This window comes from Vanacampus margaritifer, chromosome 13, assembly GCF_051991255.1.
Source record: "Vanacampus margaritifer isolate UIUO_Vmar chromosome 13, RoL_Vmar_1.0, whole genome shotgun sequence".
NCBI lineage: Eukaryota > Metazoa > Chordata > Actinopteri > Syngnathiformes > Syngnathidae > Vanacampus > Vanacampus margaritifer.
The window spans coordinates 17,644,596-17,658,325 of record NC_135444.1 but is presented as its reverse complement, the minus strand read 5'-3'; the positions used below and the strand labels follow the sequence as shown (position 1 = coordinate 17,658,325).

The 13,730-nt window shown below is 41.4% G+C and overlaps 1 protein-coding gene across 4 annotated transcripts in view; it reads right to left on the bottom strand.

The window, feature by feature from the left end:
• The window catches only part of dab1a (DAB adaptor protein 1a), a 226,998-nt gene that overhangs the window by 27,791 nt on the left and 185,477 nt on the right, over positions 1 to 13,730 (bottom strand). For 3 of the 4 annotated variants that reach the window (XM_077584464.1, XM_077584462.1, XM_077584463.1), the window contains 5 exons: positions 12,722 to 12,820; positions 6,754 to 6,885; positions 2,764 to 2,883; positions 2,297 to 2,335; positions 1,941 to 2,003 (listed from right to left, as the gene is read on the bottom strand). In XM_077584464.1, coding sequence (XP_077440590.1) covers positions 1,941 to 2,003; positions 2,297 to 2,335; positions 2,764 to 2,883; positions 6,754 to 6,885; positions 12,722 to 12,820 — 453 coding nt within the window. The remainder of the gene's footprint in view (positions 1 to 1,940; positions 2,004 to 2,296; positions 2,336 to 2,763; positions 2,884 to 6,753; positions 6,886 to 12,721; positions 12,821 to 13,730) is intronic. The other variant, XM_077584465.1, reaches the window with a different exon arrangement.

Sequence of the window (13,730 nt, the reverse complement as noted above, 5' to 3'; positions counted from 1 at the left end):
AAGCGAGCGCGGAAGCAGCTTTAAAAAATAATTGGAACAAATCCAACATATCTGGCCGCCGTACGAGGACTACCAGAGAGACACGCTGTACTCATCTCAATCATGCAAGCGCAGATATGTGGGGTAATGAACAGAAATGTGCACAAATCCCCGCCGTTTGGCTTCCAAACTACACTCCAGTATATTAGGACGGAATGACAGCGACGGTGGCATTCCCTGTGCAGGTGCGTGGGGTAAATGGATGGATGTAGCACACGCTGTCCCTTGTTTACTTCCTTTACATGTTTATTTCCAGAAGCAGCCATCTTTATTCATACATCAGCTCCTCTGTGGCTGCGGGCGGCCTCACGTTTGCGTTGTGCACACGCCAGCGCTCTCACTCGCGCTCTTATTTTCAATCCATTTTATTTAAAGATCAAACGAGAGTCTGGTGATTAATCTTTCTTTTCTTTCATCTCCCCGGGAGAAGAGGATGAGGAGGGGTGTCGGGCGGTGGATGGGGGCGAGTCCCGCCTTCCGCACCGGCCAGGAATAACCTCCGTATCCGCTCCTCCACCCTCCACCTTTACCTGCCCCTCGGAGGTCTACCCACGCCTCCCGGGGGGGGGACGTCGACCGCGCGTTTGTCTGTTTCCCGCTGTTCACCTACCGAGGGCCTGCTATATTACTGATTTTTTTGGTTTTCTGTCGTGGAAAAGTCTAACTATTCCATGGAAATCTGCCATTTTTAGACCCCCCGCCACCTTTGCCCTAACCCTTAATTTTTTTTATACGTAAGCTAAGTAAGTATACTGGAATTGAATGTTTGGACTCTGAAAAGACAAATAAATACGTCTTTGGCAATGAATGAGTTATAAGAGTTATAGTCTTTTATGGATTTTTACAGCTTTTTACGTTAATTTAAAAAAAATACAAGGTTAAAGGGGCCGAGCCTTCTGCAAATAGCGAAAATCCGTAATTGACACACCCACTTATAATTGCCAAGAGATGCCACAAAGTGACGGAAATGCACTACTTTTGTCTAAATGAAACACCTCATCTCTTTTCAACATAGTTTCTCGGCACCAAGATGCCACAAAATAGCGGCAAGCTGCCACCAAGCCATACGGTACATATACATCTATATTAGGGATGCTCGATACCACTTTGCCAGACTGATACCAGTACAATTGCTCAATGCGCAAATAGCTGCTGATACCGATACCAAGTACCGATACCAATAGTACTATTGATGCATACAATTTCGCCAAAAAACAATGACAGATCATTTTAAAGAAAGACCTATATCTTGCAATATAGTATATTTCCTCTAAATTGCATGAAATTAATGACAATTTTCTATTTGTCTAATTTCTAGTTTACAATCATAAAAAGGCCACAAAAGGGCGGGTGATATTCGTATCGGTTACCTTTGCGAATACCTTGAAATAAGGCCTGGTACTAGTAGAGTGTTTTAAAATATGTAATACTAACCCATATTTAAGATTTTGTATCACTGGTATCAGGCGGAATCCCTTACCTTCAAAATCCTCACTTTTCAGGAGACCAAAAAAATGTGCTTCATCAAAAAAAGAGCAAGTCAATTTTCATTGATTAATAATTTGTAAAAAAAATAAATAAATAAATGTATAAATAAGAAACTGTGAGGAATGACCAATGGTACAAAAAAAAAAAAAAATTACCAAAAGAGATTTTGACCTGACACCAGCGATAGCCACCTGTGGCAAGAAAGCAAAGCGTGGAGAGTGTCACGCCAAATTGCACAGGTGCAGTCAGTGACGCTCAATCACTGCCAGTTGCCTCTCAAAATATCCACACTGATTACTCTCCTTGTTTTAATCCGCTTGTTTTTTTGACGCAGCATGTTTTTCCGGTAAAAAAAAAAAAATCGTTTGGTATGTGAGATGATGATGATGATTTTTATTTTCTTGCGAGTATACCTGATAAATGCTCTCGTCTGATTGGTCGCGGATGGGGTCATGTCCGGCCTCAAACACAATGTACTACAGCGCCGGAAGCACAGAGAAGAAACATGGAGGGGAGGGGAAGAAAAAAAAAAAAAAGGAAGTGGAAGAAGTCGAGAGAAAAGTCAAACAGCATTTTTGGGAAATCAGATTATCATGCACCTCACAAGCATGCACGTTATGTGGACATTTGAACCCGGCTACGGTTCCATTAGTAGCGAGCGAGGGGCTGTCTCCCCACACAGTGCACACACGTACCCACACACGCACACGGAGAGGAGCAAGCCAAAAGGTGGCGAAGCGGGGGAGTGAAGCAAGGCTGGCGAGGTTACCTGGTAGACCGGGTCCTCCAGATCTTCCTCCAGTATCGTCTGTGTTCGAGCGAGCCAAGGAGAAAAGGGAAAGAAGCATAAAGGGTTAAAAGGCGGAGGAGCAGAGAAAGTAGGCGGAAAGGGAGGAAAAAAATTAAGAAATAAAAAGAGGAAGAAAGAAAGCGTCTGTGGCTTCCCGTCATTCGGTAATTTGGCAAAACATCAGAAAGAGGGGATAGAAAGCACAAAAGGCAGACGGCGGCGCTGCTGAGACCTTAAATGATCCTTTTTGCTTTCACTTTGTTTTGAGGCTGAAGTGGAGTAAAAGCAGACAGATTTTCAACAACTCATCCGACGACGACGAGGGAAATAACCGCCATGTATGTTGACTTTAAATAGCAAAACTTGAAAAATAAATGCTCAGATTTGGGTGAGCGTTGAGAGGCTGGTTGAAAGCTGGTGTCGAGCACACATTTTTGCGGACGTACCTGATAGACGGCCTGCTCACACTGTTTGTCCTTCTGGGCCTTCTTCTCCATCTCCTCGCGCTGCTTTATCTCGTAGATGAGCTGGAACAAATCCCGCAGGTCCAGGATCACTGGTTCGGCCTGGCGGAGGGGGAGCGGCGAGAAGTTCATCTCAAATAAACACTTATACGCACACACACACGCAGTCAACTGCGGCGCCACAATCCACAAATTGAGCATCTTGTTAGCGGCAACAACTTTTGTCGCTGTGTCTGATTGTGACTTTGCACTACTTCTACTTTCTCCCTGTCAGACAAAGCCACTGTCTGTCAGACTGAATTATTCCCACAAAGAACTCCTGCCAGCGAGCGGCGCGCCGGCAAACAAAGACGCACTGGCGGCGCTACCAGCTCCATCACTTTCTTCCGTGTGCCGCTGTCTCTCCGACACTCACGGCAGCAGACGGACGACGTTTGTCTGACTTGCTGCCGCCTCATGGTAGCCATGCAGGCTCCGCGCTAACATCCGCTGTCACCAGAGGTGGCAAAAATACTCACACTTTGTACTATTGAAATAAATACATGAAAAAATTAATATTCTGGTAACAGTGGTTCTTAACCTGGGTTCGGCCGAACCCCATGGCAAAAAAGAAAAAGAAAAAGTGATCAGACAAATATTAATTCACACGCATAACAGAACGTATGGTGTTCCACAGGGGTCAATTATGGGGCCTATGCTCTTTTTATTGTATATCTGCTGCCCTGGGTTTAATCTTAAGAAAATGGCGGTGGTTGTTTTAAAGTGCTCCATACGACGACGTATTAGGCCCACATATAAAAAAATATTCAGAGAGAAAAAAACTCACAAATTGGCAAATTTGTGACTATAAAGTGGCAAATTTGCGAGAAAAAAAAAACTAATTAAATTTATAAGGTGGCAAATTTGCGACGTTATAAATTCTTAAATTTTCAACTTTATAAAGTGGCAATTTTTTTACTTTATTAAGTGGCAAACTTGCCATTTTATAAAGTTGAAAATTTTGTATTTTTTCTCTCACAAATTTGCCACTTTATAAAGCCGCAAATTTGCCACTTTATTAAGAAGCAAAAAAAAATTTCGCGGAATACCCCCCCTCTAAAAAATATATATATATATATATATATATATATATATATATATATGTGACCCAAGTATGCCGTCGTAGCTCCATAAATAGAATAATAAATAAATATAAGAAGTGTTGAGTTGAGTGATGGGAGACAACATCCTGACTGAAAAAAAAAAACAGTTTTAAGTCAAATTTGTCTATTTACGTCATTTTAATGTCATGTCTTCATGCATTAAGTTGTAAAAATAACAAGCTCATTTTGACAAAGTAAGGAGTAGGAAGTACAGCTATGTTTTCGAGTGTTTGGAGTACAAGTACAGAAAAAAAAATCTACTTAACTCCCCCATCCACTCCTCCTACTGAGCTTCAACACTTACAGTACATCGACTGTCACCGGAACAAGCGGAACAAGCGGAACAAGCCTTCGAGTACGACAAGAGTTTCAGCCCTAATCAATTATTGACCGCGAGCTTTTTGCGTAGTGCACTTGGAGTTCACAGACGGAACGCCGCCGCGCATAAAGCGCAGCTTTATTTTAGCGCCGCCGTTCCATGAGACAGTTTCTCCGCCTCGCGCCGCTCTTGACAGGCCCGGCCCGAGGGGGGTGCGAACGTCTGCTTCTGCTGGGCCGCCGACACCGAAACATATTGTCACGCTGTCACATTCGCCTCGCCTTTGAAAGTACACATTCGACAATCGTCTCCGCTCGCCTCCATCTCGCAGTCCCGCTGACTGATTTTTTTTAAAGAAGCTTCCAATCAAGATTCAAAATGGCAACATCAGTGCTCTGTGAACCAGGAAGATCTAGAAAAAGGGCAAATAAATAATATTTTTTCTCAGGATGAATGAATCACCTTGTTTAGAGGCCATAACATGGCCAAAATCTTTATAAACCATCTTATCGGCGTGGCTCATTGGTAGAGTGGTCGTTTCACAACCCAGAGGTTGTGGGTTTGATTCCATGAGCAAGATACTGACCCCCCCCCCCAGTTGCTCCTGATGCTGCGTCATCAGGAAGTGAATGAGTTGTCGAATGTGAAACGCTTTGAGGGCCTTGTAAGGTGGAAAAGTGCTATATAAATGAAGTACCATTTACCATAATCAATTCTAAAAATATCGGGACAGCCTGAGTGAACATATCTAGCATAAAATATCTCAAGGTCCTTTGGCCAAATTTAAAGCGTGAAGGGGCCTTTTTGGTTCAAATCAGCCAATTTTAACTCATTCTAAGAAAGTAAGAAAAAAATTGGTCCTTTTATTGTGTGCAAAAAAGTCAGTTGGATAATTGTCCAATAAACTCTTTGACTGCCAAAAACGTTATATAACATTTAGTAAAATCCTATGGAGGAGTGCCAAAGACGTTAAAATACGTTTTTTTTTCAAAACAGAGGTGAAACTAACCATTTTCTATTGTTGATTACTGAACAACGGAATAAGGTAAAAACAAACTTTTTTTTCTGATGAAAGATGAGAGTCCAATCTTTCATTTGGTAGTATGTGTGTTTCCATAGTCCAAACACATAATTTTCTGTGGACCTTGAAAGATCAGTCAAAAATGCTTAAATCGGCTGGCACCCACGGCATCCCTTTTCTGAAAACGTCTGGCAGTCAAAGAGTTAAACACAGAGTCCGCCATTTTGGTATGACTCAGCCAATTCTTACTCCCTAGAAAGTCAAGAAAAATCAATCCACCGACACCATTTTCACTGATGGACACAAATAAGGATGGACACGTCTATCTTAACCGGATACTCAAAAATGTCTCAAGGATCCATGATCAAAATGAAACAGAAAGGCGGCCATTTTAGTTTGAAGCAGCCAATTCTTACTCCCTACTTGGGCGCCGGCCGGACTGGATATGACTTGAGCTAGCTGGTACGACAAATTACTGATGCATTTAATGAGCCAAAGCAAGAAAGACACCCTGGATTCTACCTTTGGCCACGGTACAAAAAAACGCTCCTGGTTCAATATATGGCTACATCTTCAAAGTAGTGATGGAGGTGGCTTTTTAAAAGCATTTTGAACACTGTTGAGATCAAATTGGATTTTTCATTTGTTGGCTTACGACGACGCATTTTTCGGGAAAAATACAAGCACAAGTTACCTCCTAATTCTGGGACTCATTTGGCAGGATCATAATCATACATTTTGTTGTCATGTCAACTCAACAAGTGCAGGTACTCATTAGCACCTCTAGTGGACTGGAGTGGAATTCCCAATTGAAATAAACCATGTAGTGTTAGTCCGCTGAGGCTAATTAACATTCAGGGTTGCTTTGTTCCAGTGTCACACTTCAAAATGTAGTCAGACAAAATAGCCATTTCGAAAGCTTTCTAGGTGTAAATTACACGTGCAGGTCAAGCGGCGGCTGGTCACAACCTTGGAATGAGAGTACGCTTATAATAGCGACGTTTACTCAGGCACACGTCAGGTAAATGCCAGCTAAGGCTGACCGATGGCGCTTCCACGGGGTCGCCTTTGGTGACAACCAATTTTGTGATCTCTGATCTATGTCGCAATAAGGTGTGCATGTGTGACTGCGCCGTTTGTGTCGCCGCGAGTCAAAGAGCAGCGCCCGGGAGGATGGATGCGCCATTAGAGTCGGTGACACACACTCAAACTCCCATCGACTCAGCATGGGGAATCGATACGGCGACAGAGAGAGCCGGCTGGACGCAAAACGGCGCGCCGGCGCACAACAAGAGGTCCGAAAGAGGGCGGAGGTATTGAACACAAAAGCTCGGCAAAGTAAACGGCGGCTTGATAAACAGCACAACGGGACGCGAGCTGCCGTGCAAAGGTCCTTGTCTAAATGTCAAGAGGTCGGCGGCGCTGAGGAAAGAGAGCCATGCATTATACATGAAGCTTGTTGAACGGCATGAAAATGTCCCGATACTGACCGACTGCGCCGTTTTGATGGCCACAAAGCGGTGGTTGCCTTCCTTGCCGCAGACGTAGCCGAACGCTCTGTGGTCCGTGATGTCCTTGGCGATGTAGGAGATCTCGTGGACGGCGTGGTGGTGTTGCAGGACCTGAAGAGAAACCCACATGAATGTTTTCATGAGTTCTTTGTGGCTTTATTGGATTTACTGTACCATACTGCAGGATTGATTAACAAATAAAGATTGACAAATACATTTAATTACAAAATAAATATTACAATGGTGCCTTGCCATATAAATTTAATTTGTTCTGTGAAGAAGATTTCCTGTAGCTTCAATTCAATGGATACTGTACTGATCCTTCTGGTGAGTGCGCCTTGAGAAAATGAGATGCGCCTCAAGGGGATAACCTTTCAAGCAGTAAACCAATAAATAAACCAATATTGCAGACATATAGATTCAGTATACTGTACACGGCTCCTCAGCAAGCCGCCGTAATATTTGTCAGTCTTTGCAGAGGATAAAGATAATGTGCCTGCGAGTATTGTTTCGGGTGAATTTTTCAAAATCAAATCGTCTACTTTTATTTTCTTGAAAATGTTTCCTATTATTTTAATTTTTGATTGTTTTAGTACTAAATTTAGTTGTTTAAAAAAAAATCTTATTATGGAGGCTTTGTCGAGTGCAAGTACAAACTATAATTCTCAAACGACGGTTTGACGTTCCCACTTCTGTATGGATAAATGGCAATATCAAAATAAATAATTTTTCTTTAAAATGAACCCCGAAATCACACGAAATGACAAAGATGACATTTTCACTATAGGACATTTTCACATTATAGTTAGTTTTATAAAACTAAGATATAGCTAAGTTTCCTCATTATTCACAAACCTGTTCAAAACACGCTTTTTGCAACATGGCCCTGGTTGATCTCTTATACTCCTGCTGTCACCTGCTGGCCATTTTTGTAATAAACTTTAGGCGACCTCTTCAGGGTAAACATAAAAATGTATAAATACGTGTTTGGGACCGTGTTGATATTTGAAATGTGAGCAAATGAGTTAAGATTGATCTCAAATTGTGACCTGAAAAGGAACGCATACTGTACTTACTGACGCTTTAAGCTCAGCCATCTTGAATTTCATGTTTTCCAAATTCCTGTGCACATTACAGTATGTGTCCAGACATTCAGAAACCATGTATTAATGTAGCAACAAACACCCTCAGTCATCGGGGGCCTCATGTTAAACTGTGGCCTCTTAACTGTTTCCTGTGTAGGGCCCGCCGAGCTGGCGTTGCCCATGGCAGATGGCCGGGTTATTGTATTTTTTTTTTAGGCGGGTTGACTAGTGGAGGGAGTATCAGCGACAATCACATCTCGGCAAGCTGTCGACTTGATCGCTTCATCTGTGCCCATACGACGAAAACACGTTTGAGAAGTCGGACTAAAATGCGCACTCTGTTGTTGTTGTTGTCTCTGCCAGTTACATGCTGGGGACGCACACACACACCTGCGACAAAGATGTAATCCTTAATGAGTCATTCATAATTAATAATTAGACTAATGATTATCACCGTTCCCCCCGATTGACCTGAAAATGGCAGTCAAGGCTCCACACACGCACACAACACAAAGTGGTTATTGAATTATCTCGAGGAACGTGTGTGTGTTTGTGTGTGTGTGTGTAGGTGACAAGAGTGCACTGAACAGCTTGAAGGGGGCAGCAGCCTCTTCAAATTCAAATTGATTTCACGTCCCGAAAGCCCAAAACGCGACAATCACCTCTGGACCGAGATTGATTGATAAAGTGCACAAGTGGCAGCAAAATCATGCAAACAAAGAAAAACTTTACTCGGAGGGAATATGAACTTTTCCTTGACAAGACATAAGTGGAATCTTCCTGGGACATTGGAATGTAAATACGATGTAAACAAAAAAGGGCAGACATTTATTTTAATTGATATATAATCAAGTAGTGATTTAACAAAAAAGAATAAATCCGTTTCATAGTAGCGGCAGGAAAATTTCATGCATTTTTTTGTTGCATTTTGTTGTCAGAGAATCATTTGTTTCAAAATTTAATATTAAACCTTGAAAAATGCATTTCAACAACAAAAGCCTTTACAAATGCTTAATGTGCCTGATGGGCAAGATCAATACGGGCTTTGCTACAACCCTGACAACAACGATGCTCATATTTTGTGCAAAGAAAAATGGATTATTATATAATATAACACAAATAGTGACCTATGCGGCCCGGCTTTAAAATCATTCATGATTAATCGATTTTTGTGTTTTTATTCACGCTTGCATGGTGTGATTAGCTTGAATATAATTCATTTGAGTTTATCAAGCATATTGAACTTCTTTTCCCCTGACAGACTGTCAGTGACAATGAAGAATGTTTGCACAAACACAAAGTCAATAGAGAGCGATGTCTTGTTTTCCCTTCTGGTGAAACGCGCCGTGTTTCTGTATCCCTCCAAAAATGATAACAAAGCCCCTGATGACAAATTAGTGCAGCGTAGACATGCCAGCCAGAACAAACGCGTCAAGATGAAGTATATATATATATATCATATTCGTCTTTTAATCTACATATAAAAAATAATAAGAAGAAATTGGCCTCAGTATAGGATGATAGGACAGCAAAATTGTTGATGCATTTTCTGCCATTTCTTAGATGCGACAGACAGTAAATACAAAATGAGAACACTCGCAAGGAGCTGCTGTATGCCACAACTCACGACTTGATGCTCAAATGCAGATGAACCTGGCAAGTTGAGCCAAACTGACTTCTTACACTCAGTTTCTTTTGTTGTATTATAATATATATACATATATATATATTATTATAATATATATTATTATTGTTTTTACATAATGCAGTGCAGTTGTTAGAATCGACTTTATTGCCATTGCATGCAATGAAATTCACTTAATAGTTAAAATAATGACCAACAGAGGGAGATAGAACAGGAAGCCTGATGGGTCGCCGAAACGGTGTCCCGATTTCTCAGATGAAGAAAGAAAAGCAAAAGGAAGTCAGAGGTGAAAAAAATAGCCCCAAACTATGTTCCTATATGGTAAGAGCACAGTACGGATTTATTAAAAACATAATAAAAACTGGTGTGTGTTTTTTTTAATTGGGGTGTTGATTGGATTAATGGCATTTCAGTTAATTTCAATGGGGAACATTTATTTGATATACAATATACATACTAATGGTTCAGGATTGTTAAGATTCACCAATTTGCAGATAAAAAAAAGTTATTAAAACATATTTTCTTTTATTGTTTTTTTATTAATTAATTGATTAATTAATTATATTTTTTATTAGGAAACCAATGGCTGTTTCCCCCTGCTTAGAATTTTTTTTTTTAAATAAATGCATTTACAAAATGTATAATGTGTATTTTTGCTATTTGTGGGTCACCAGCTTAGAATTTTTTATTTTTTTAAATAAATGCATTTACAAAATGTATAATGTGTATTTTTGCTATTTGTGGGTCACCAGCTTAGAATTTTTTATTTTTTTAAATAAATGCATTTACAAAATGTATAATGTGGATTTTCGCTATTTGTGGGTCACCAGCTTAGAATTTTTTATTTTTTTAAATAAATGCATTTACAAAATTTATAATGTGGATTTTTGCTATTTGTGGGTCACCAGCTTAGAATTTTTTATTTTTTTAAATAAATGCATTTACAAAATGTATAATGTGGATTTTCGCTGTTCGTGGGTCACCAGCAATGTAATATAAAAATTGTCATAGCTTAAATTAAACCCACAAAAAAAAAAAAAAGTCACAGTATTTTCACACCCACTTTTCTCTTTACCTCATCCAGAAAGGACTTGGTCCATCTGGTCTGAGGGCACAAAAATGTACCCACCCCTGACCTAGCGGGTCCAACTGTCACAAGGCAACAGTAACATTCCTGCACGCATGTGCGTTTCCAATAAGCGCGCACGTGTCTGAAAGTGAGCTGCAGGGAGAGCAACATGCCCTCTGTTAAGATTAATGTCTCCTCTCTTCTTCCCCTCCATCTCAAGCGCCAGCCTCGCTGCGCTCCGGACGACCTTCCCTCCTTCGGGAGAGAGCGGCCATCCATCCTGTCGGCCGAGCGGGCGCATCCATCCGCCCATCCGGCTGAGTGATGCGTGGGCCTGGAATGAGACTGTCAAGAACCCTGAACCTCAGCAGACTCATTCCGGCTGTCTCTCTCTCTCTCCGGCTATCCATTAGGACTGATAGTGAGGACGGCGTATCACTATAGTTAATATTAATGTGTGGAGACAGAGGACAAAGTCTCCCTATGGGGAGCTTTTCTTTGACATATGCTTGCCTATTCCCCACCCGTCCCACCAACTTGGTCCGTCTTGTGTCTTTATTTCATCGTCCCCGCATCTCTTGGGGCTGAGACAAAGACAGACGATGGACATAAAAAGAGGCATGACGAACGGCACTGCCGGCGGGATGAGCTCGGCTGTGGTGAAATACGGCCGCCACGCGGGAGGCCACCGGTCACCGGCGCCGCGCTTCTGAGTTACGGTTGGATACGCGCCATCGAGGTGTAAATCTCCAGGATTAGCGCCTTGGCTAATAAAGGCGGGTGCGAGAAGGGCAGTCGGCTTCATATTGCTGCTTGTCCCCATTCACGGTCATTCGGATAAAGCGAGGCGGCTCACGTTGCACGTATTTACGGGACACGCGCAGCAGCACATGCTAATGCTGCATATCATGTTGTAACATTGTGCACCAAGCAAACATGTACAGTAGAAAATTGTGATTAGTAGAGTTTATGAATGCTTATAAGTTCATTGCATTGTGCCATGGATTGAATTCTTTTTTTTTTTTTTTTTCCCCAGGAGAGCTCAGTATTGTTCATTCGATTTGACATCATCATTGCTCTCCTTTTTTTAAAAAAACAAATAAATTAAAAAAATTTAATAAATGTTTTTTTTTATTATTGTTATTTTTTTAAATATATATACATATATATACATATACACACATATATATATATATATTTTTTTGTATGTGGGTGAGTATGTGAATGTGCGTGTGTGTGTGCGCATGCGTGCGAGTGTGTGTGTGTATTCATCAGTTCACCTAAATAAAGCCCATTAAAAAAAATCCCATACTAATAATATAATATAATAATAAATTGCCAAATGCAGAAACATCAATGTAAGTTATCATGGATTGAATTCTGAGAACCAAATTCTTCTTCTTTTTTTTTTTTTTTTTAAACAACATGTTTACAGTTGTGCTTATCGCGATGAATAGCAACCAGGCAAGTGTGCGAATAGCGAAAATCTGCAAACTGTTAAAATGCATTGAGGGGAAAAAATACATTATATACTGCATTTTTCATATTCTTTCATATTAATTGGCCGATATTTTTTTTTTTCTGCCAAAAATCTGCATCGGGCTAAAAATTTTTTCATATCGGTCAAGTCAGAGTCAAAAGTCTAGAAGAGGTCAAATTAGGTTCACATAAAGGTTATTTTTGATTCATCCTGAAACTTTGTGTGTTGTATTTGAAATCCATGTACACTCTAGATTTCTTTAAAGTAAGAGCATAACTTTGAACATGAAAATTAGCCACAATGCTAACGATGACATGCTAAGAGGCTGTTTTTGGATAGATTTTAATGTCAATAATGTAGTATCGGGCAAAACCCCAACTGGCTGTTGAGGGGATTTCTTGACTGCGTAAAAAAAAAATGCAGACAGAGAGGACAAACAAACAAAAGTTGTGTCGTTTACATGGAGGCAGACAATAGGACGGCCATGTTCTCTCATCTACTGTGGGCCTTGTTCTCAGGGTTTCAATTAGGGCCTTCTGATTTCCCCCGGGGGCCCCCCCTCGTTCGCCCAAAGATGCCTCATTAACGGCGCAAACACACAATGCTGCATGATGGCCTGCCCATTAGCACACACACACACACTCAGAAAGAAGGAGCAGTTTGCTTACCCCTGACTTCTCATCAAAGATCTTGATCCCTCCAAAGGAAACCGTCAGGAACACTTTCTGCTTGTGTTCCCCTTTGGACCGCGCGGCTGCAGCAATACCCTGAGGGCAAAACATGGACACAAACAACAAAATGTATTTCAACAACAGAGCAATATTGCTTGACATGTATTTCGCATCAATTAAGGGGTGATCCTATCGCCCGACGGAATAATGATCAAGAAAACAAACAGGATAATTCAAGCAATTAAGCAACAAAATAAGAGCAACTGCCATGTGAAATGAGTCAGCAGACCAGAATCCAGCATTTTTGTACCAGATGTTTGGTACGCAGATATCTTGTAAAGTAAAAGTTGACAAACTGAGTTGTCCGACTCGAAGGAAGGAGGCATCGCAGAATCAACAGCCAGTAACGAAATAAGACGAGACAGGTGCGGGCCGAAGTTCATTTGCAACGCCTGGTGAAAGCGTAACCCGCGGCAATGGCCCAAAATGACACGTTGGTGATTAATAAACGCCACAACTGCACTTATGAGGCTGAGACGTTCGTCTGGGTTGCATTTGCGGAAATTGGGAGGACGGAGAAGCAGCTCGCATGAAAGAGGAGGTGAAGGAGATCAGAGAAAAGCTCTTGATGGATTTGCTGTAGCCGTAAATGAGGAGGAGGGAAGGCGTTTGATCAATGAGCTGTCTCGTCTTTCCTCGGCCCGTTGCCACCTCGAGCTTTTTCTCCCAATTCAAATACCACCTGTAGGGAAAATAATGCATCGGGCTCTTCCAGCTTCCAACTCATGAAAATCTTGCGTTGAAATGACTTAAAATGCTTTAACAGTTTTTAGTTCTCCAAATATGTGGATGAGGATGGCCAAATGCTGATCGAGAATGCACACACTCACTGGCGAGAGCCAGCCTGTTGCTACACCGAAACTTGTAAGCAATATGTTGAGCGCTAACCTGCCAAGAGAAACGGACACACACACTGGCCGCTGATATCTCACCCACTGCTAGGCAT